Genomic DNA, 21,663 nt, shown 5'->3' with positions numbered 1-21,663 from the left:
CAACACGAGAGCTGAGCAGAGAGCTTCGTGTTGCTCCCAAGCTGTGCTTTGCTTGCGGCAGTTTTGCTGTGTTCCAGCAAAACCACACACCTGCAGCACCCCGAGGCACCGAGGGATCTCAGTGAATACTACGAGGTTATTTCAGGTGCTGGCGTGCTGAAAACACACACTGAGGAGCTGTTGTGTTGGGGTGCAGTGAGGCAAGGATGATGATGGGAGCACTTCCATAGGGCTGAAGGCCTGCTGTGCAGAGGGGATGGCAAAATTTGGGGTGGCACGGGGCTGTGATTGCAGCATCCATCCGCCGTTCCCTGCCTTCTGCCCTCCAGGGACAGCACCTTCACTCCGTGTTCACATCACAGGGCTCTGTCACAGCACAGCGCAGCACGATAGCTTGCCCACGCATTGCTGCTTCTCTGCCTTGCTGCTGCTGCTGCTCCTGCCAGGAACGCAGCAGTGCAGGGAAGAGATGTCAGCAGCATATGCAGCGTGTGTGCAAACAGAGCTGCTGGCACTGACACCTCTGGGCTTTGCTGATGTGATGGGAGCAGCTCTGCTTGCCTCTGCCACGCTGCTGGGTAACAACAGTGCACTCTCACTAAGCATCAGAGATATCCTTCACTCACAGGGCCGTCCTTCAACACTAATGATGGGTGTCATGAGTGGAATAGAATTGCTTTGCTGAAGTGAGAGTGACCTGCGGCTCCTGGGAAGCTGGCATGGCAAGGCCCTGCCCTGCTGGGCTCCCCATCTACTGCTGGAGTGGGCTGGGGCTGGCACAGCAGCAACCCAGGCTGCTCCTGGCTGGGCAGAGAGGACGTGGGTTGCTGGGCTGCCTGCCTGGCTCCACACACAGCCCTGTTTTCATTCTCTTACACAAGCACAAATGTTTTGCCTGTCCATCCCACATTCCAGCGGTTTGATCCTGCCTTCCAAGCCACACTGAGCGCTGCTGCAGAGCTTGTAAAACCTGCTGGAGTGTTTACAGCTGCATAGCAACGAGCCTCCAATCCAGAGAAAAAGAGGAAGGAATGACTTAATTCCTTTGCTCCAGACACTGTTAATAAGAGCAGGGATATTTCAAGCAGAAGGAATAAATGTGGAGGTTGGTGGCCCTGCCTGTGGGAGGGGGGTTGGAGATTCACGATCTTGAGGTCCCTTCCAAACCCGGGCCATTCTGTGGTTCTGTGAGCTGCACGGTGTTTGATGGGCAACATGTGCACAGATACCCCCAGAGCCAGAGCAGAGGGGTGTGCTGTGAGCAGCAAACATTTGTTGTGGCGTAGAAAGAATGACGAGCAATCCTACTTTTCTATCCCCCTCTGCATACCAAAACAGCTAAAGAAATCAATCCGGGTATGACAGTACCTAAATGAAATATTAGTTAGCTTAAGTCTCTGTAAGTCTTAACATTAGGAATCCAACATTTTGAACACTTTTCATTTATGACTCGACTCCTGCAGGCCATCAGTGCATGCAAAAGGAAGATTTACTCTATTGGCATCACTTCATAGACCGGCTGCCTGCACTGATCTTCGAGCAAGCTGTACCATCAGAGCTGTCAGTTACAGCACCAGGCATGATACGTGTTTTGTCCCAGCATGAGTATCTGGTATTTCATGCATATTTGGAACCCATTTGGAAAATTAGGGCAGTGACCAGGAATTTGCATGCGTCCAGCTGGCATTGCTGGAAATAGCTGTGCTCTCACTCTTGGAAATCAGGCCTCTGAACAGAGCTTTAAATTGGGCACTGCAAACGAAGAAGCCCCGAAGACCCCAAATTCCTTTGAGAACACTGATTTAAGAGCTTGTCTCGAGAGTTTCATCGTCAAACAGCTGAGCAGGAGCTGAGGGCTTTTTCCTCAATCAGGACAAATTAAAATGAACACAGAAGACTGAATTTACACAACAAGTTATTCATTAAGGAAAGGGACAGAAAGGAATTGGGAGGAGGGAGAGAGCACACCCAAATGAGCGGCCATATGAACAAGAGCAGACCGGGGGGCTGTCAGGGAAGGTGGCAGTAACCAAACAGCAGTGCTGTAACAGCCTGGGGTTGTCAGGAGTGGTGAAAACTTCCACTCCAAACTAAGTGGAAGATGAAATTAGCCTCCCCGCTAAAAACCAGGCCTGTGCGTTCAGTGCTAGAAAGGATATCTGGAAGATCCAGTAAATTCATACCAGAAAGTAGAAAAATAGCATCTCCTCCAATAATAAAAGTGCTTTAAAAACCTCAGCTCTGAGAAGGACGGACTTGCAGGGCTGTTTTAGGAAGCAGCAGCTCCTGCGTTAGGGGCAGGGTACTTCCAGAGCAGGATGGCACCATCGGCACTCACGCTCACGATGTACTTTTTCCCAGGGCAGATCTTGAGTCGGGTGATGTTGCCACTATGGCCCACTCCAATGTGGGTCACCGTCCCCTCGTTGTAGTCCCACATTTTCACCAGGTGGTCGTCACCACCTGCATTGGACACAAAGGGAGAACGGAGGATTACGCAGAGCCCTGCTGTGCTGCTTTTCGTTCCCGGCTGACAGGCAGAGAATACTTGGGCACTCTTTGACTGAGGAAGGATGGGATGTGCTGTCCTAAACATTATAGCAAAGCCTACCTCTGTTCAGCTGAAGCACAGAGGTGGTGGCAATTAGGCCACTCAGGCCCTGCACCAGCAGCCTGCTGTAAGCTCTGAATAGCAATTGCTACCACTGTGGCAGGTCCTCCAAAGGCCCTTCGCCAGCAGTGTCACCAGGCTCCCTAAAGGAACTGGTGCTGGCATAAAGCCTGCTGGCTTAGCTCAGTGTGCACAGTAGCATGGCCCTGTGCTAGCAGTCAGCTCCCAGAAGAGATGTCACCACAGCTGGGAACGTGTGAGCCTGAGGCTGAATGGAACCTGGAGCCACGTGTGCCAGGAAACTAACAGTGCCAGCAGGACACCTGGAAAAAAGCAGTCAGGTGCACTGCAAACACGATGAAAACAAATGAGGAGCCCTGTGCTCCCTTGGGAACATTCGAACCTGTCTTCACCTCTAAATTACATCTTGCAACACTGAACCGTAGTATCTTCCATGTCTGGATCATAGCCTCTTCCAAAGTATTTTTCTGCAACAATTTGTTTTATTCTGTGTTGCAGCTGAATTTTCTTTTATATTTTGTTCTTATTTTACCAAGACTCTTGTTTCATTGCCTTGCTTTTCTTGGTCTTAATACGGCTTCCTCTCTTCTAGTTTCACCCACTCACTCACCTGTGACAAAGTTTGCCCCATCTGATGTGATGTCCATCCCATTGATGGAACCCGATAGCGAGCCTTCCAAATCTCTGATAGCAGAGCCATCATACACTTCCCAGTATCCAATCTAGAGAGAAGACAAGAGACAAGTTCAGCTGTGCATAAACAGCACGAAGATGTCAGCGCTGTCCCACAGACTTCTTCAGAAGTACAGGAGCTTCATCACGAGCCTCTGCTTCCCCAGGAAAGCTTCCCTAGCTGGCACAGCTTGCTCTGATGGCAGCCTGGTGTGATTATGAAATGTCCATAACCAGATGTTGTTCTGCAGTGTAGTTTGGCTTACCCTCCTGTCTGTCCCACTGGTGATCAGCTGGTATTCCTCAGGATGGTAACACACACATTTGAACAATGTGTTGGCCAGAATCATTTGTTTTCTTGTAAAGCGCCTGCAAAACACCCCAAAACAAGAGCAAGCAGTAAGGTCAAAACCCAAACCTTGACTGCCTGAACTCTCTCTACTTGTGCTGTACATCAAGTATCTTTCTACTTGAACGTTAACAGGTTTTAGATGAGTTCAGGGCTTCATGATACCTATCGGGGTCATCAGTTCTGTTCCCCACCATGCTGTCTCACGGGACTTTTGATCTGCTATCACACAAAACAAAGATTTTTATAGATTCCTTGCTAGGTGCTATGCAAAAAAAGTCTCTGTCCCCATCACAGTGCAGAACAAGTAGAGATCTGCAATAGCTTGTCAAGAATCTGAACTGGATCTGATACAGCAGAACAACTCGGGACCAATGCTTGTCTAAACTGCTCTGAAAAGTTTCCGGTGTTGGAAGTTCCACCCTTCCTGACTGATTGTTCTTTCCCATCTTTCCCCATTTTAGTTCTCTATGGCTCTTTTCCCCCTCTTTCTCACCATATGGTGTCCCATATAGGACACAGTGACCCAACACGGACACTTCCAGCACTGTAAGCACCTTGCAATACCAACCCCCCTCCTTACCCGATATCCCAGATGATGCAGGTTCCATCAAGGCTGGCTGTGACACACTCTTTGTCATTCTTCTTAATCTTAATACAAGACACAGCAGAAATGTGCTCCTTCAGAACTGCTTCCAGTTTGTGAGTTTTCTCACCAATTGCCCAGAGCCTCACCTGGAAATCAGCGGCAAACATCAACTCTGTACCATCCAGTTTTGTCTGAGCTCAGGAGAATGCCCACAGCTTCCCCAAACCCTGCATTTCCCTTACAACTTGTATAGCCACAGAATCTCAACAGGCTGCTCTCTGTTTCTCTAGCTCCAAACGAGAGCCCTCCTCACCCACATTTCAGTTCACTCATTTCTCCATTGAGAATAAGCACCTAATCCATGATGCATTTCCAGCTGTGTTTTAAAGACTGAAGAACAGTGCTTCTGAAACTGAGTTTGAAAAGCTACCTGGTACTTGTGGTACATATGTAATGCTAGCAAGTAAATACAAAACAGCTCTTTAAATCTTTCATGTGGAATACATGCCTTGAAAGCATCTCTTTTCCCAGTGGAGGTAAGGGCAGCTATATTTCCTCTTGATCCTTCACACCTTGCATTTGCTGTCCCATAAGTGCCAAACTTCGTGATATCAATTTGCTTTTACATTTCTCTAAGGTCAAATGCTAGTGCAAATTTACTATTGCACGCTGAGATCCAAAGCAGAGAACGTTCACCTTCCATGTTTTCAAGTCTGATGCTAAGTTACCTATGGGATCCAATTGGACACGTCCAATTCCTGCTGCCTAAATGATCAGAGCGTTCAGATACCTCAAGCAACCCCGGCCATCAGAGCTTTCAGATGATTGATTTTGACAGAACCATTAGCATTTCAGAGCACTCCTTTGCCTTTTGAATGAATGCAGCAAATGCCCCCCTGCAGTTCTCATTTCTACTTAACCAACCTTCTAGCTTTAATTCTGTCCCAGCTGTCTTTTTCAATTCAGAGAGCAACTAACCGCAGCCTGTGCCATTCTGTGTGCTCATACAGAATCTAGGTCTTCCATCCCCTGCATCCTCCAGCACTAATCATCCAAGGTACTTCACTGTGCTTTTATTAGTGAAGGGTTGAAGTGGCTCATCATCTCTGATGTCTTTATGCAGTGAGACAAGGCAGTGCTGCTGCTACCACTCTCTATCACTCTGCAGGAGAGCTGAGGCACAAGCTGATTTAGAAAGATGGGGATATTTGCTTGAGATCTGCAAGCCCCACTCTTCAAGATTTCCTGTGCAATCTTCAGCGTGCACACTGCACATGATGAGCAGGGTACAGAAACAAAGCATTAAGAGCAGTTCAATCCATCAGGATGCACTTAAACGTCTGGTTCTGAGAGCACGCCAGACTGCAGGGAGGAAGTCCAAAGCAAAGCAAGAAACTGAACGCGAGCCTTCCAAATCTATTTTAATATATTTTAAAAAATGCTTGTATGATTTAAAATTTAGGAAAAAACAGCGTCTCTTTTACAGATTGCAAAAGGCCACAATGAAAGGCAGCGTGTGGAGCAGACAGAACACGGTGTTATTTTTTAACTGCTGGAATAATATTATTGAAGTGCACAAGTCTGATGCCTTCTGAGTTCTGTGTTGGAATGTTTTCATAACTGTATTGGAAGTCAAGTTATTAGAGCCTTCTATTAACTTTACCACCTCAGTCAGGTAACACCAACCCAAAGCATCAGGGAGCTGCCCATAGACAACACAGCCACAGAAGGTGAATGTTGTGCTGTTAACTGAATTCATACAGGTTGTATCTGACTGGACCAGGGCTTCAGGAGAAACGACAGAAAGCAAATCTGTGCTAGAACACAGTGAAAGCAGGCTTGCAAACAATGACTAATGCAGATAGGCCAAACAGGGGGGAGAGACAAACGAGGAAGGATGAAGAGCATGTTCTGCATTAGAATGATTTTCAAGACTAACATGCCAGAAGAAATCGGGGCATTGTTTCATAGGAAACCCTCTGAGAACAAGAGATTTGCACGTATCAAAGGCTAAAGCTTTCAAACCCGGTCCTCTGCTCAAGTGTGAGTTCAGAATAGCTCCTTTCTAACTGAGCAGTTTCAGACAATTCCCAGGTCCTGTGATGAGGCACAAAGCTGCCCTGGGTTTTCAAAGCAAGAAATTACCTGCCCTTCTCCTCCTCCACTGAGGATCCGCTTACAGTCGTTAGTAGCAGCGATCGCTGTCACCCCCAGGCTGTGGGCATTGTTAATGACATACTTTTCCCGTCCACTCTCTGGCAGGAAGGCACGGATTTTTCCATCGTTCCAAGCTGATGAACAAAAAGAAACAGATCATCCAGGCACAGAGTCTTTCCTCATGCTGTCGTTACTTTCCATTACAAACAAACCCTTTTCTTATTATGTTCCTTTATACTGTGTAGCCTCGCATAAACTATTAAAATTTAATACCTTTTCTTGGTTCTGGCTGAGGGCAAACTGTCAGGTCTCTGGGGAGACCTCATTGCAGCCTTCCAATAATTGAAGGCAGCACATAAGCAGGAGGGGGAACGGCTGTTTACGAGGATGGATGGTGATAGGATAAGGGGGAATGGTTTTAAACTGAGACAGGGGAGGTTTAGGTTGGATATGAGGAGGAAGTTTTCAGCCAGAGGGTGGTGAGGCACTGGAACAGGTTGCCCAAGGAGGCTGTGGATGCCCCATCCCTGCAGGCATTCAAGGCCAGGCTGGATGTGGCTCTGGGCAGCCTGGGCTGCTGGTTGGTGACCTGCACACAGCAGGGGGTTGGGACTGGATCATCATTGTGGTCCTTTTCAACCCAGGCTGTTCTATGACTCTATGATTCAAACTGGTTTGGTAATAGCAGAGGGGCAGCATTGCTACTCTAGAACTGCAGCAGTTCCTGTGTAGACAACTTGCACGTGGCAACAGGCACCAAATTTATGCCAAAGTTGCTCTATGTACATTATAGATTAATCTGCTCCATACATCAGTGTTAACATTTTAGAATTCGGCCTTTTGAATAAGACCCAACAGAAGTTCTGGATTGCTGGAGATCACATCTCAAGCAAGGAACCTCCCCTTCCCCATAATCCTGCAACTACGGTGCCAGGATCTGTGCTCTGTGAGCAACATCCATTGGACCAGCAGCTAGCAAAGAGGCCTGTGGTCACAGCAATCACCTGCGGCAGCTCCCAGCTCATGCCTGTCTTCATTCTCACGTACTGATGACGTTTATTACACTGGATAACGCTTACAGGTTGGACTCACCCATGGGCTGGGAATGCCCGTTACCTGAAATGATGCTCTTGCCATCCCTCATGAACTCTATGGCATAGCAGGTCATGTTGGGGATGACGATTCGGAGGAGCTCCCTGTTCTCTGGGGTGTGCCATACCCGAATGTCATCTTTGGAGCAGGTTGCAAACAAGTCTGAAGTCCCACTGGGGTGGTCAGAGAGAAGAGCTAATGAGAGGAGAGCACGGCTTCTGCATCAGATCTTAACTCATCCCCTAAAGCTCGGCTGCTGCCGATGTTCAGCTGTGATCCATGCAATAGGGGTCACAGTTGTTGAGACTGAAAGACCTTTATCACAAAGATTTCCCCTGGTTTGGCACCTGTGTGCGGTGAATTTCGAATGGAGCAGAAGGAAATCTCCCTGCTTTAGTGAAAGTCGGGATGCTGATTTCCCAGATGGAACCCCTACAAAACTTGAAGTGCTGTAGACAGTAGAGAGAAAATGGGGGTAGAGGTGCTGACTGCCCAGGTTTGACATCGACGACCAACAGCAGCCTCACATTGTAAAGATGTCATTTTTTATCTTGCTTACTGGGTGATTCCTATTTAACATTGCTGAAGGCAATGGGGGAAATGGTAAAAGCCTTTCATAGTATAGTTGGTATGTTTGAATAAAAAAGACCTGCAACATTTCAAAACCTGTGGGGCTGAATTCTTTGAAATGAGCTCTTAAAATAAGTAACAAACAAAAGGAGACATTTGGGCATGGTTTTATGCCACCACCGCTGCTTTCTGCAGGATGAGATTAACTCCAACTGGCATAAGGCAACACATCAGTTATGCACAAAGACGACCAAAGCATGTATCCTCTGGATACGACAGAGAGTGAAATTTAGAGAGCACCGTATGCTTTTGTTCAAAATCACCAGCAAGACAAAGCAGGACAGGGAAAATCGGCCCAGCAAAAGTGCAGCCTCTCTCAGGCCAAGCTTGTGCAGATGCTTTACAAAGCAGAACAGCATCAGCAATTTAGGTGTCCTGAAATACACCAGAACAGGGAAATTAAGCCTGTATTTCATGCTCAGTGACACGCACTGCTCAGGAGCAGCTAACCAATAAGATGTTTAAAACAGGCATGTAAAGACATGGAACCGTAGCCCTCGCATTCATCACTGAAGCCTGCTCATCCAAACACCTCTGTGACACAGATGTGCCAGTTGGGAACATCAGCATCACATTACCCTGAAGCGCCAAGTGATTTACTCATCAGATTAGAAGTGGATTTTTCAGGCCGGTGACAAGGGAGGAGGGCATTTTGCACTTCCCCTGTCTGCTGTGTTACACCTTGACGAGCTCTGATCATCTGTGCTGCGTCAAGAAGCAACGCAGCACCATCCCCAAATCAACATTCTCTTTGGGATCAAGCTGCCGTTCCCTGCTTGGGAAGGAAACAACCAACTGCTGACCTTACTTGCAGCTCCCTTGGCAGCCCAAAGCATCCCAGCCAGTACTCACGAAGGAAACACGATGTCGTGAACAGCCTCACTGTGGCAGGTGGTGATCAGCTCCTCTGTAAAGGCCGTGTAGTTAACCCGGTAGATCTGGCACGTCTTCGTCCCCACAAAGAACTGGTGGCCCTGACCTCTGCGTGTCAGGGAAGTGACACCACCTTGAACTTGAATGGTCCTGGTAAGAAAAAGCAGGGTTTATTTTTGCTCAAGTGCACTTAAATATCCCGCATTGAACAACATCTCTGCTCAGCTTAGAACTCGTGGGGATGGTTACACTTGTACAGAGCTTAGCTGCTTCTGAGCTGTGTGCTGAAGTTGCCTATTCAAACAATGCAGTGACTAGCTGCAGGCCTGATTTTCAAATCACCCACTGAAAAGTGAAGCCTGCAGCTATTTCACATGCAGAAGAAAGCCCTGCGAGCACTCCAGCGCTTTAAGACACTCCTGTGAAATCAGAGAGCACTTTCTCCAGCAAACACTTTCTAAATGGCAAATACTCATCTTCCTCAGGTGGTGTAAGGGAACATGTAAGTAAATCATGGTTTTACTGACTTCAACAGACCTGTCCCACTTTACATCAGTTCAGGATCTGACTCCTAATGCCTACAAGGAGACAACGGTCATTTAAAATGAGCTACAAGTAGGGCAATGTAATGCAGAAGCACCCAGAAATTTCCAGTTTGCTTCAAATTCCTTATGCTGCAAACATAACATTGAGATTAAGAACACCTGTTTTTGTCTGTAGGACTGAAAAAAACCCGAGGCTTATTTGGATTGTGCCATTCCATGGGAAGGACTGGTCCTTATTGCACAGCCACCATCTCTACCCCGCTGATCCCCCACCTGCAGACTCACTTCATCACTTTGTAGTTTGAGCCTTTACAGAGCGCCACAGTCCCTCCTCCAGTGCCAACTATTACATCTCCTGTCTTCAGCAAAAGCAACGCCGTGACTCCCTAAGAGAGAAGGGGATTAAAACACAACTGGATGGAAGCAGTTGCAAACACAGCCATGCTGAATAACTCAGTGGTGCCTTAATGATGCTCCCCATGGCGGTGTCCACATCGCTCACATATGGCTCTATCAGCACTCTCTGACTGACTCAGGCTTAAGAATGGTTCTCTGGAGGGAATGGGAAGAAAAGAGTTATTAATTACAGGCATATATGAACATCTACAGTGGGAGAGTTTAAGGTAAACAGCATCAAAACGAAGCCCTCCATGCAGTCGGGACCACAAAGGAATTTACACATCCTTACCTTGCTCCAGCATGCAATATACACATTTTATATCAGTACCTCCACTTTGCCTTCCACTGGTTCTTTATAGATGAACGACAGAAGGATGAAAACAACAGAAGATGAAACTCAGCCTGAGCACCCTTTGGCAAAGCTGCTCTTAGGATGCACCCCCTGCATTCCAGGCTTCTCTCGGTGTCTGAAGCATCCTCACACACACCACTGATAAAACACACTTGTGGCAGAAAGGCTTTGGAAATCAGGCAGTCCATCAGCACAGGCTTCAGCTATTAGCTGAGTAAACCCACAGGAGGTCAGCCATTAGGAAAAGCAGAAACGCTTTTCCAGCAGCTGAAGTACCACACTACAGTTGGAAGGAAATCAATCCCCAGTCCTGCCACAACGTTTCCAGCCTCACTAAGTCAGCCTGCTGCTGTTTTGCCCCTCCTCAAGTAGTGTTGATCTGCCATACACAGACAACAGATCCATTACTGACCATTTCTGACAGTCGCAAAGTGGCTGCAAAAGGGGTGAGAGCATTTCTCTGGGGTCAGACCTTGTTGTTTTCGCTCAGCAAAACATTCTGGGGAGAGAGGGAGGGGGAAAAAAAAAGGAAAGAAAGCAAGGGAGCCACAAAAACTTGGTCTGAAACCTAAGTTCCATTGCAAAGCCACACATACAGGATGTAATTTCACAGCGTTATGATGTTTGCCTTTGAGTCCGAACTCATAGAGAACACAGGTTGTGACTGGTGGGGTTTCTTCTGGGCAAAGAATCCCAGAGCTTCGTGTTGTCACTGCAAAAAGACGTGGATTCTCAAAGCAGAGCTGACAAGTAAATCAGAATAATGATTCATCTATACTTTAGGAGGGAATCATTGCCATGTACTTGACCTCTGAATTTTGAACATACACAGGAGCCAGCATTTGAAATCTAAGCAGTAGCACCCAGCACTTCTGTTCTCTTCAGCCATTAATCTGGCCCATCCCTGGTGTATTTCAGGATTAAACACTGCAGGGTGTTTAAAAGAATGAAAGCCAGAAAGTGTCCGTTTTCTCTGTGGAAAGGAATGAAGCTCTAAGGAATGTGAGAAAGAAATCAAGACAGAAGAGAACAGACGTGACATTTGAGCTATTTAGAGGTCAATGCTATTAGAAAAGATGCTGCAAAAGCTACAGAGAAAGGCTGCTGAATGTGGAGAAATTACTTTGGCTCTGTTTTCCTAACAAGCAGAAGCAAAGGATGTTTTCTTGCTTCTATTTTTTAATGGAAAGACAAAAAAAAAGACACCAATATGTAGATAGCTGCCTAAAATAGATGAATTCCTTATCCTCCATGGTATCACCAAGGCCTCTCGGTTGTTTCTGCCTGGTGTTCCATCAATCCTGCGCCTGCACTGCAGGTTAGGGACTGAGCAACCTTGGGATCAACCCTGTGTGGATGGCAGGGAACGAAATCCCAGCCAACTGGCATAAAACCAATCCTGATTTATAATTTACACTCACTGCAATCACTTGTGAGCCTGCCTCCAGCAGCAGCAGCCCACTGCTGTCACGGCCATCGCTGGGAGGCACTGGATGCTGTGCTCCCACATCAGTGCCAGGCAGGGAGCCAGGTTTCATGCAAACATTCTTTGCTTAAGCACGAGAACAAAGGGAGTGTTTTTAATTAAAAATACGATCCTCGAGCAGAGCTGTTTCCAAACTCTGCTTTGCAAAATTTCTGACCAGGCATCAGCAGCGTTTTACCAACCCCTGTTATCTCAGGGTCTTTGGATCCGCTGCTCTGCATTATTTTCTGTTGCAGGCTGCTTTACCTACCTGTGCCCTGAGGGTGCAGCTCTAGGGCTGGTGGCAGCCTTGCAAATCACACCTGTGAGTCCATAGTTGACCCGATTACTGCTTTCTGCTTGTTGCTAATTAGGGTTCTTAGAGCCACTTTGAGACTGAGCAGGTATTCTCTTTGGTTCTCGTAATGTGGGAGGGAAGCAGGTATTATCAAGAAAAACAAGGAACACCTGAAAGTGACCGGGATTGGTTGTGAAGCTCTCAAAAACAGTTTGATTTCAGGCTGGGTTTAGGAACTGTGCTTCTTCCTTCTCCTGGCTGCTCTTGGAATCCCCACAAGTACACAGCTCTGGGAGTTGCTCTCGTTATTCATGCAGCTCCCATTAACGATGCAGCCAGAGCTCTGCTTTATAACACTGGCAGTCCTTTTGTAGGGGAAATGCAGAGGGTAACCCAGGTTAAAAATATCGCCATTCATTATTTACCTTTTACAAAAGGCAACCGCAGCTTTGAAGTGTGATGATAAATAAAGATGCCAGCACAAGCACAGCCTGTGTGTTCCCTCCCCGCAGGGATGCTTGCTCTTTGTCCCACTCTGATCTCTCGCAGAGTTCTCAGGTGCTCTGTGAAATCCAGTCCACCTTGTTAAAATATTTTGTTTATTTGCAAAATATCCGACTATTACTGAAAATCCATTTGCAGTCCTGCATCTCACTCTGTATCTGAGTGGTTACCCTACAGCTCCTCAAGCCTGCAGTGGGAATAAATGGTAAAACTGTATTTACAGACGTGACAGCAATGCGCTGAACTCCACTGAGATGTGAAACAAGTTGCTTCAAACGTGCCACTCCTCTTCAAAACAGAAACAAAGACAACTTCAGATCACGTTGAACAGTAAACACGTTCTCAGATCTAAAGGCAACGTTTCTCTAAGATCGACCAAAGTTGTTTTCAATACACACCTCCCCCTCACTGGGCAGCAGCTAACCTCCCTCTTTCAAGGCCTGCTCGTCGTGGGGTTACTCCAGGATGGAGTTTCAGGGCACGCCACTGTCTTGTAGTTCCCTGGTGACGCTGCTGCCAAGGCTTGCAGGGATGCCCACACACATACAGCTTTGGAGGGGGAACTGCAGCAAAGCGACGAGGGTGGCTCCAAAGGAGGGAGGCAGGGAGCTGGGAATTGCTGGTGCTAAGTGCTACATGCCACAGGTAGAGCTGCATCTCATGGAATGCACACAGCTCTGCAGAAAAAGAAGCCATCACTGCTCCTAGGTTTAGCAATACGATGTACCACATTTTGTGAAAACAAGGTTGGGAACACTTCTGCTTTGATAAATGCTGCGTTTTCTACTTGAAAAAATACCTGCACAAATACTCTTCTGATATTGAAGGCTGTGCTACAATTGGAAACTTCTGTCATAAGACATTAGAGCTGATTTGTGTACCAAGAGGGCTTGCTGACAGCACAGTGACAACATTCAGTCTGTGTGCAGGGATGTGCACTGGGTGGGCAGAAAGGGGGATCGTGGTATGCAGCCAGGAAGGGAGAGCTGGAAGTATGAGGGTGGGTCTGAGAGCAGCTGGAGATAAAAGTGCACCAGCACGCACTCACTGATGATACAACACTGCTTTGCACTGGGATCCTGATGAATTTCCCATGATAGACACTGCATTGGTAAGAGTCATGGAAGAGAGCAGAGAGGAAAAGAGCACCTGACAGAAGAGCCTATGAGCAGAAGTGTGCAAACACGCAGCATCATTTTGAGCAACACGATAGAGGAGGATGCTGGATGGAAACCACAAATAGCCCCGCACTGTGAACGTCTTCCTGCCTCTCCCCCTGCCAAAGCACACACACGGTTCTCTCACCTAGCTGCCACTGCCTACCACCAAAGTAAAAAGATGTAAGTTGGGTTATTGCCTGGTAGCTCGGTTCTGATCCCCAGCCAGGGCTGGCTGACAGCTGTGACATCCACTGTGGGATTTTACCTTCTCCCTAGCATCCTGTCAGCCTCTTGCATGTTGAAAGGTCTTGTTTTTCTTCAGCTTTTCACCATTACAAGCAATGCCAGCTGAAGCTAGCGATACTCCAAAGCTCTTCTTCATATGGATGGGGAGAAGGTCTGGCCTCAGCCTCTGCTTTTCAGTAAGAGGCTCTGGGCTGTCCTTCGACTTCCACACTGCACTGCCTCCTGCTAACAACCCCAGCTCGTTGCTTCTTCAGTGATGGTCTCAAAGGTGTGTGTATCTTCTATGAGGGTTTGTTTCAAAGGCTTTTGGCACATTTCCCCCACTCCAGAAGGCAAGGGAGTTCAGAACGCTGTGTGGCTGCAGCCAGGTGCTCCAGGCTGTGCTTGTGATACTACATATAGGACTGAAATCATGCCAGCATTTAAAAAGGGAAGGGATATTCAATACCAAGACCTCTGCCAGGACATGGGAACACTTGCAGATGGATGCAAAACACTGCAGGATGACTGCTGGAGGGCTGTTGCAACAGCAAACCGCACAGATGTATCCACAAGAACTCTAATGTGCATCAGAAATCATAAGTGTGATGAATATTTATCAGGAAAACAAAATACGTACATTCTTGTCACTTAGCATGCACACAGAATTAAACTCCTTACATTCCAACAAAGCAAGTGGGAAAACCAAGTGTGATGACTTCTCCAAGCTTCTGCAATAGATAGACAAACAGTGAGAATATTTAAAGGCCTCATTGGCTGCAAGGAGTCCCAGGGAGGTGGGCATGCACTGGTAATGCAGAAGCACCACGCTGTGACTGGTAACTCTGTAGGTCTGTATGACTGGGTTCATATGTAAGCGTGTTAAAAGCAAAGATCAGAAGGTCTGGATAAACGAGTCCAGAACAGCTTTTTATTTGGGAATTACCGATGATTTTCTCTCAAACTTTTTGTCAGACTCGTGCTTGCCCCAAACAACAAGGCCTGCTTCTTGCTAGGACAATTTCTCCAGCAGTACATTCAGCACTTCCATCTCTATTGCTTCTCTCACTGCTCACTGGTTTTCATGGGTTTTAATAGAATCACAAAATACATTCAACCTTGTGAAAGGGAATATTTCGGGAAAGGGTTTGAATTCTTTCTGTATCATCCCCTCCACCAAAAAGCCACAAACACAGCAACAAATAAAGAGAAATCAAGAGCAAGCGTTCCAGCTGTTGCCCATGGTTTCTCATTACAACTCTGCCAACAAAAGGCCAAAAGCTCCTCCTCCAGAAGACATTCCTGTCTGTGGATCATTACACAGAGATCTGCAAGTCCCAACTGCAGGCAAACAAAGAAACTTTGTTGAAGGAACCTTGAGGTCAGGAGGCTGAGCTCTCAGAACTCAAAAAGCAATAGAGCCGATGCACGCTGCGCAGCCTTTTCATTTTTGCCCCAGCTGTGCATAAGCACTATGATAAACTCTTTAACTGTGTTATCTACAGTGATATTTTCAGTAAGACCTCTGCCTCGTGAGTGGGGAAGCTGAAGCTACTACAGGGATGGGTCACAAGGGGTATAATAATAATAATAATAATGATAATAATAATAAATAATGTAATAACATGAGATGGGAGAGCACAGATAATAGCAATGAACAAGGAAAGAGCACAGATCATGTTTTAGCTGAGAAACCTTAATGTGGTCCAGAAGCACTGAATTCTAGATAGCAGGCTCTGCCAGAGCTCCTTGCGATGCTGAGCAAAGTCACTTAACTAGATTCTTCCAAGCAGAACCCAATTGTGTATTCCACAGGTGCCAACACACACAGACTCTGGGGACTGACTTTCAAAAGTATGGAACACTGAAATCTGCAAATAATTGGAGTCAGTTGGAGCCCAGCCTGTGAGCACAGACAGCCACGTAATGTCAAGTGCTGTGGGAAAAGGGTAAAAGACCAAACCTCTCAAAACTGGAGCCAAAAAGAAGCAGTTTTTTACACTTTAATTTTTCAGTAGCGCCACAGAAATCCCAGCAAAGCCTTGGAGGACCCACTGAACCTAACTATTCAAACAGGGCTGTGATGGTAGCACTCGGTACGGCAAGCCTGGTGCATGTAGGGCGCACTGCTTTAAATGAAGTACTGGTGAATGGTTATCAACAAAGTGATTTAACAAAGTCGTGATGGAGACGAGGCTTCAGAGAGAACCCACAGACCAGCTGGGGTTGGGAGGAACCTCGGGAGCCCTGATCCAGCCCAGCCCTCCCTGCCTACAGCAGGGCCAACAAGAGCACTGGGAGCTGGCACTAAAAGGCTGCAGAGGAAACTCTGCCCTATAAATCCTGACACGAGTCGCTGACACACTGCAACTCTTAGCACATGGATTTCCATCTCTGAGGTCAGTGGGGGTAACTGATACCAAGCCATATCTTTGGGTTTAACAAAAAATGAGACATGCTTCACCTGTGAGTTTTTACTGTATTTTCAGCCAGTTGTGCTGGTAACCGACTGTGAGGCCCTCCTGTAAATAACGCAGCTGCAAAAATGGCCCTGCTGCAGGTGCTGTATTTCAGCTGAATCCATTCTTGACCCACTTAAACCACAGGCAATTCTGCTGCACAGCTACGATCCCAGGACTCCCTGGTTGCACACAGGAAGCACACAGACAGGACAGAGGCTGTTCTTCTCTCCCCTCAGCTTTTCTCTCTTCAGTTTGCCTTTACTCTGGTCCTTGCCCCTCCTCAGCTGTGCTCCCATTCTGTTTGTTTCAGCAGCTCACAGCGCTCCCTTCACCTGAACATCACTGCGTCACACACAGCCACACTGACTCCCATTCCACTCATCCTCTGTGAAGGATGTGAGCTTGTGCACCAGCTTTCTGATGGTTCTCCTGGAGGTTGTCCTAATTTCAGCCACTAATAAGGAGGAGGATAAGGAAAACGATGCAAGTGACAGAGCTTCTACTCACCAACGAAAACTTCTTCTGAGGCCCAAAAGCAGTCATCAGCTTGTTCCTTGTGTTCACTTTCAGGACATCACCAGTCGATGTGCCAACATAAAAGTAATTATCATCATCTGCTATCTAGAAGGAAGAGTGAAAAAAGAGATTGTGGTCCAGATACTGAGGCTCCTGTCCCAAGCCTACCTCTGTGCTGCATCAATAGCTTTATTTCAGCACACTGCCAGGATTTACCCTCAGGGCACACAGCCACTGCTCTCACATCAGCACTCACAAGGATCTGTGTAAAATGTTTTCCAACCAAATACTTTGAAGCAAAAGTTGAATTCTCTTGAGCCCCTGACTAAAGTGCACGCTGCTTCCTTTCTGAAGCATTCAAAAGACTTTTCCCAGGATAAAGAACCTGTGGAAGACCATCTGCCATGAGCCAGCGTGTAGCAGCCACAGTGCCACCATGCAGTCATAATTAGCATTCTTAGCATCACTATAAAAGCTCAGAGCCTGTCTCTACCCTGCAGAGAGCTGCTTAGTTCAGCCAAATCGTTGTGGCTGATGCTCACCTTAAGGCTTGTGATCACCCTTCTCAGTTGCCCTATCTGGCATTCGGCTGGTCGGAGTTTTCTGTTTGGTAGATCCAGCTCCCATACTCGAATGGTCTCACTAAAGGAAAGCACAGAGGAAAACCAAATCCGTGCATGGAATGGATGCCAGAAATATCCCAGCTCAATCATTATTAGGAGAATGAAATGTAACCTTTATGAGGTTACATTATGCTGCAATTTTGATCAGGAGGAAAAAGAACAACACCGGGGAGGCCAGAAGCAATACTTTGTCTTCTCTGCTGTCTCTTATGGTAACTTTTTTTCCAGATAAGCCAAAAATCTTAAAGGCTCAGCAAAAATTCATACTGGAATGATGGGGAAGGCACGTAATAACCTGGATATTAATTCCCCAAAGAGACATGCACGGTGGGAACCCTGCATCTTAGAACAGCAAATGAGCAGCACAAGGCACTTTCAACTATTTTCTAGCACAGTTGGATTGACAACTAAGAACCAACACAGTACTGCTGTCACCCCTGTATTTCAGAGTGTTACAACTGCAAAGACCAACACTTCTAAGTGCAACTGCAGCCAAGGGCATCGAAGCCTTTCCCTGATTTAAAGGGAAATGCGGGACCTGGGCAGGTTTAAAAGTCAGGGTAGATACATGGGGGCTGCCTCAGATCCACGGGAAATGTGACTTCTTGTAACAACTTGTGTTGTTACACACTGCTGTACATTGCCAAGGACAGGAGAAGATCCAACAATTCACAGGATATCATTCTCCTTCCATTAACGGGGCGCTGCCTGGAGCTGTGCATTGACTGCTTTTCTTGTGCAAACACTGGAACTGAATATTTTAAGGACTGCTGAGATTCCCTCTGAGCAAAAATCCCAGTGTAAAGAACAGAAATTAAGCATGCTGGTTGGTGTGTGCTGCTTTGAAAGCATGCTCTAATGTGTAGAACAAGTAAAAATGCTTTGAAGAGACAAGCTGCTGGTTGTCCATCAGCCCACTGAGAAGAAAAACAAAGCAAAACCAGGAGCACCGTGATGTTTAATATTCCTCCTATTTAAGTAAAAGCTCTGAAAAAGGAGACAGGTCTATGGGTTTTTTCTCCTCACAGGGGTTCTTGTAGTAAATCCAGCCTTACACTCCAGCAGTGACAAACATCTCATCCCTGCATGCAGAGCACTGCACGATGGTCACATTGCCCGCGCTCCGGGCCGAGGCAGGGCTCCCACAGACAGCCTCTCTTCTTGGGACATCCCACACAACCACGCTGCAGAAGAAGGAAAGGCTTTAAAATACTTTGCTTTTTAATGCTACTTAAAAGCTTACCAGAAAAAAAACCCAAAACTTTTCTTCCTGCAGTCTATTCCCCAAAGGATAAGCACTAAGGACTGTTTCCCTGCAGTTTGATAAGCACTAAAAGTCACCTTGTAGACAGTTTATCCAAGAAAAGCCTTTGCACAAATACATGGAATCGCAGCTTACATCTCTTGCTAAGGAGGTGGGGATGTGCATCTGGTGGATTCTTCCTCCCAAGCAAGAGTCAAATCATATGGAATATGAATATCAGAATGGTGAGGCCGGGCTCTTTTCAGTGGTGAGTGGAGACAGGACAAGGGGTCACGGCCGGAAAGTGCAGCATAGGAAGTTCTGCACCAATGTGCGCAAGAACTTCTTTACAGTGAGGTGAGGAGCACTGGAACAGGCTGCCCAGGGAGGTGGGGGAGTCTCCTGCTCTGGAGATGTTCAAGACCTGCCTGGATGCCGACCTGTGCGACCTGCTGTAGGGAACCTGCTTTGGCAGGGGGTTGGACTCGATGATCTCTGGAGGTCCCTTCCAACCCCTACAATTCTGTGATTCTGTGAAATATCTTACATAGAATCTAATTTAAAATGGCCTTTTATTCCACTTGCAGTCCTTCAGGACAGTACAACAATGCAGTTGTCAAACCATTTCTGGGTGACAAAGCCAATTTCAGAATTAGCTGCTCCCCTCATCTTTCCCTGCCCTACACACCGGTGTGCCAACCCAGCTTCCCTCACACAGGATGCTCTGAAGAGACGTCAGCAGGGTGCCAGGAGGAGGAGTCCTGAGGAATCCCCTCAGCACGTCCCTCAGCGCCCTGCAACTTGGCAGGAATCATTCCTCAGGAAGGGGAAACCTTTACCTGCCGTCGTCCCGGCCTCCCAGTGACACGAGATAAAGGTCGTTCGGAGAGAATGCCAGTCCTTCAACTTTGCCCTTATGAAGGGACAGCCGGGCAAGCAACTCCTTCTTCTGAAAATCCCACAGAATGATGTCTGCCTGCAGTCCAAAGCAGAAGTCAGAGCCAGAGCATTAGCTGTGAAATGCTGAAGCGCTCTGATAGGAAGGGAGTTTCTCAGAAGCAGCCCAGCAGAAGGTTAGCTGATTTCAGCCCAGTGCACTGCAATGGGGATATGCTTCACATCAGGTGCTGTACCAAGTATTACTCCAATTTCCAGCTTAGAAGCTCTGATTCATTCCAGAATCAAGGTTTACTACATGAAACCTATTTTGGAAGAGTATTTGACTGAGATTTTAAAGCGCTGAAAAAGCAAATAACTGATTCCTTCCCACTGCCTCAGGCTCTTTTTAAATAAGCATTAAAAAATTAAACCATTAACAACTTTAAGTGTGACAGTGTTTACTAATTAACATCTAATGGGATTTAGGCTGCCACGTGTCCACAACACTTTCAATAAAAAGGACCAGGACTAAGAAATCCCTCCATCTGGTTACCCTGATCCTAGGGAGAGCGTTTAATACTGTGCCAAAACATCAAGGCACATCCAACAGCAGAGCAGCCGCAATCCCCCGTTCTTTGCAGCGCCCTCCCACCACACAGCCATCCGTTTTCCATCAAAATTAAAAACAGGTACAAAGTGCTCTTGCCGCTCAGAGAGAACCCCATGTTTCTGGTCGGTGTAATGTGGTTAAAGATCGAGGGTTGCCCACCTTGAAGCCCATGAAGGTGACTTGTCCAGAGGCAACGTAGCTCCCACTGCTTGACACGACGACACAGGAGACGTTGTTGGTGTGGCCATGCAAGAAGGTTTGCTTCTTGCTGGCCAGGTCCTGGATAACCACGGTGCATCCCAGCGGGTAGAGAAGGTGCTTGTTGTCAGGGTGACAGATGAGGCCTGAGGCAATGTGTCCTGCCGGAGGGAAAAAGCACGAGGCTGCCTGTCAGCACCCTGGGACTGCAGGCAGACTTCCTGCTCACGCTTCCCCAAACTCTTAAGACTTCACAACGAGGGCAAAACCAAGAAGCTGCCACCCAGAGCAGCACAATCCCATATGCAATTCGAGGTCGCCCTTTACAGAGGTTGAGCCGTGCTTTCTGCTGCTACCAGGAGATCCACCCGGCCCTCAGGACGGAGCCCTTCATCACAGCACATCCTGTGTGAGCAGCTGCAGGTATGTGAAGGCCATCTCACCAGCTCTGCAGCTGCAAATCTCAGGACGTTGGGCAGCTGCAAAGCCCAATTATTGACCCCACTGCCAAGCCACAGGGCTGCTCTCGGCTGTACTTTGTGCAAGAGGATTTGATTTTATTCTGAAACGAAGCTTCTCTCATTCCAGTAAGCTGGGCAATTAGACATAAATAAGCAGCGAATCCCTCTATTCAGCCTGAGTTTGCTTGCTCTGAAGACTGTATCTCTTCTCCCTGAGCTCCTGCCCCCAGACAGGGACGTGGTGCACAGCTCTGCTCCTGGCCAGGCACCCATACAGCCACAGCCCCTCAACCTACCCCCAACCTGCCCCCCCGTGACCCTCAGGTGTCCCACAGCCCCTCCACCTGCCCCCACGGTGCCTCATTTCCCCCTCCAGCTGCCCCAAGCTGCTCCATACCCCCCCTAGCAACTCCCACAACCCCTCTCTTTCCTCTCCGCAGGTAATGCAGGTACCATTGAAGCCGATGGCCGCCAGCAACTCCAGCCTCCCCGCCTCCTTCTCCTCCGGCGCCGCCGTCGCCATCGCCACCGCTTCACGATGGCGTCGCGGGCGCCATGGCAACGGCCAGCAGGGGGCGCTGTGAGGCGGGGCCGCGGGCGGGGCCTGGGCCGGGACTCAGGGCGGTGCTGGGCTGCAGGGCAGTGCTGGGTTCAAGGCGGTGCTGGGCTCCAGGGCGGTGCTGAGCCCCTAGGAAAGCTCTTCATAGCCCATGAGGAGTCCCCCGAGCC

The 21,663-nt window shown here is 47.7% G+C and overlaps 1 protein-coding gene across 1 annotated transcript; it reads right to left on the bottom strand.

Moving 5' to 3' along the window:
* Window positions 1-1,329: 1,329 nt before the first annotated feature.
* On the bottom strand, window positions 1,330-21,592 carry CFAP52 (cilia and flagella associated protein 52). Its single transcript, XM_052688289.1, has 14 exons — window positions 21,388-21,592; window positions 20,435-20,634; window positions 19,626-19,762; window positions 18,599-18,727; window positions 17,463-17,562; window positions 16,912-17,025; window positions 9,825-9,925; window positions 8,974-9,144; window positions 7,516-7,664; window positions 6,388-6,533; window positions 4,237-4,388; window positions 3,571-3,673; window positions 3,243-3,354; window positions 1,330-2,463 (listed from the first exon to the last, which is right to left on the bottom strand). Exons 1-14 carry the CDS (start codon window positions 21,455-21,457, stop codon window positions 2,270-2,272), a joined length of 1,878 nt encoding a protein of 625 aa, XP_052544249.1. The 5' UTR covers window positions 21,458-21,592; the 3' UTR covers window positions 1,330-2,269.
* Between the last annotated feature and the right edge of the window lie 71 nt (window positions 21,593-21,663).

Source organism: Tympanuchus pallidicinctus, unplaced genomic scaffold, assembly GCF_026119805.1.
Source record: "Tympanuchus pallidicinctus isolate F22 unplaced genomic scaffold, pur_lepc_1.0 scaffold23, whole genome shotgun sequence".
In the NCBI taxonomy this organism is placed as follows: domain Eukaryota; kingdom Metazoa; phylum Chordata; class Aves; order Galliformes; family Phasianidae; genus Tympanuchus; species Tympanuchus pallidicinctus.
Note: the sequence above shows the minus strand (reverse complement) of the source record. Positions and strands in the feature narration are given on the sequence as shown.

Coding starts and splice junctions, on each gene's coding strand:
- CFAP52 (XM_052688289.1), bottom strand. CDS start 21,457: ATGGCGACGGCGGCGCCGGAGGAGAAGGAGGCGGGGAGGCTGGAGTTG. Junction 18,728..19,625: donor GGAGGCCGGGACGACGGCAG/GTAAAGGTTTCC, acceptor CTTCTTCTGCAG/CGTGGTTGTGTGGGATGTCC. Junction 17,563..18,598: donor ATGTTTGTCACTGCTGGAGT/GTAAGGCTGGAT, acceptor GCTTTCCTTTAG/TGAGACCATTCGAGTATGGG.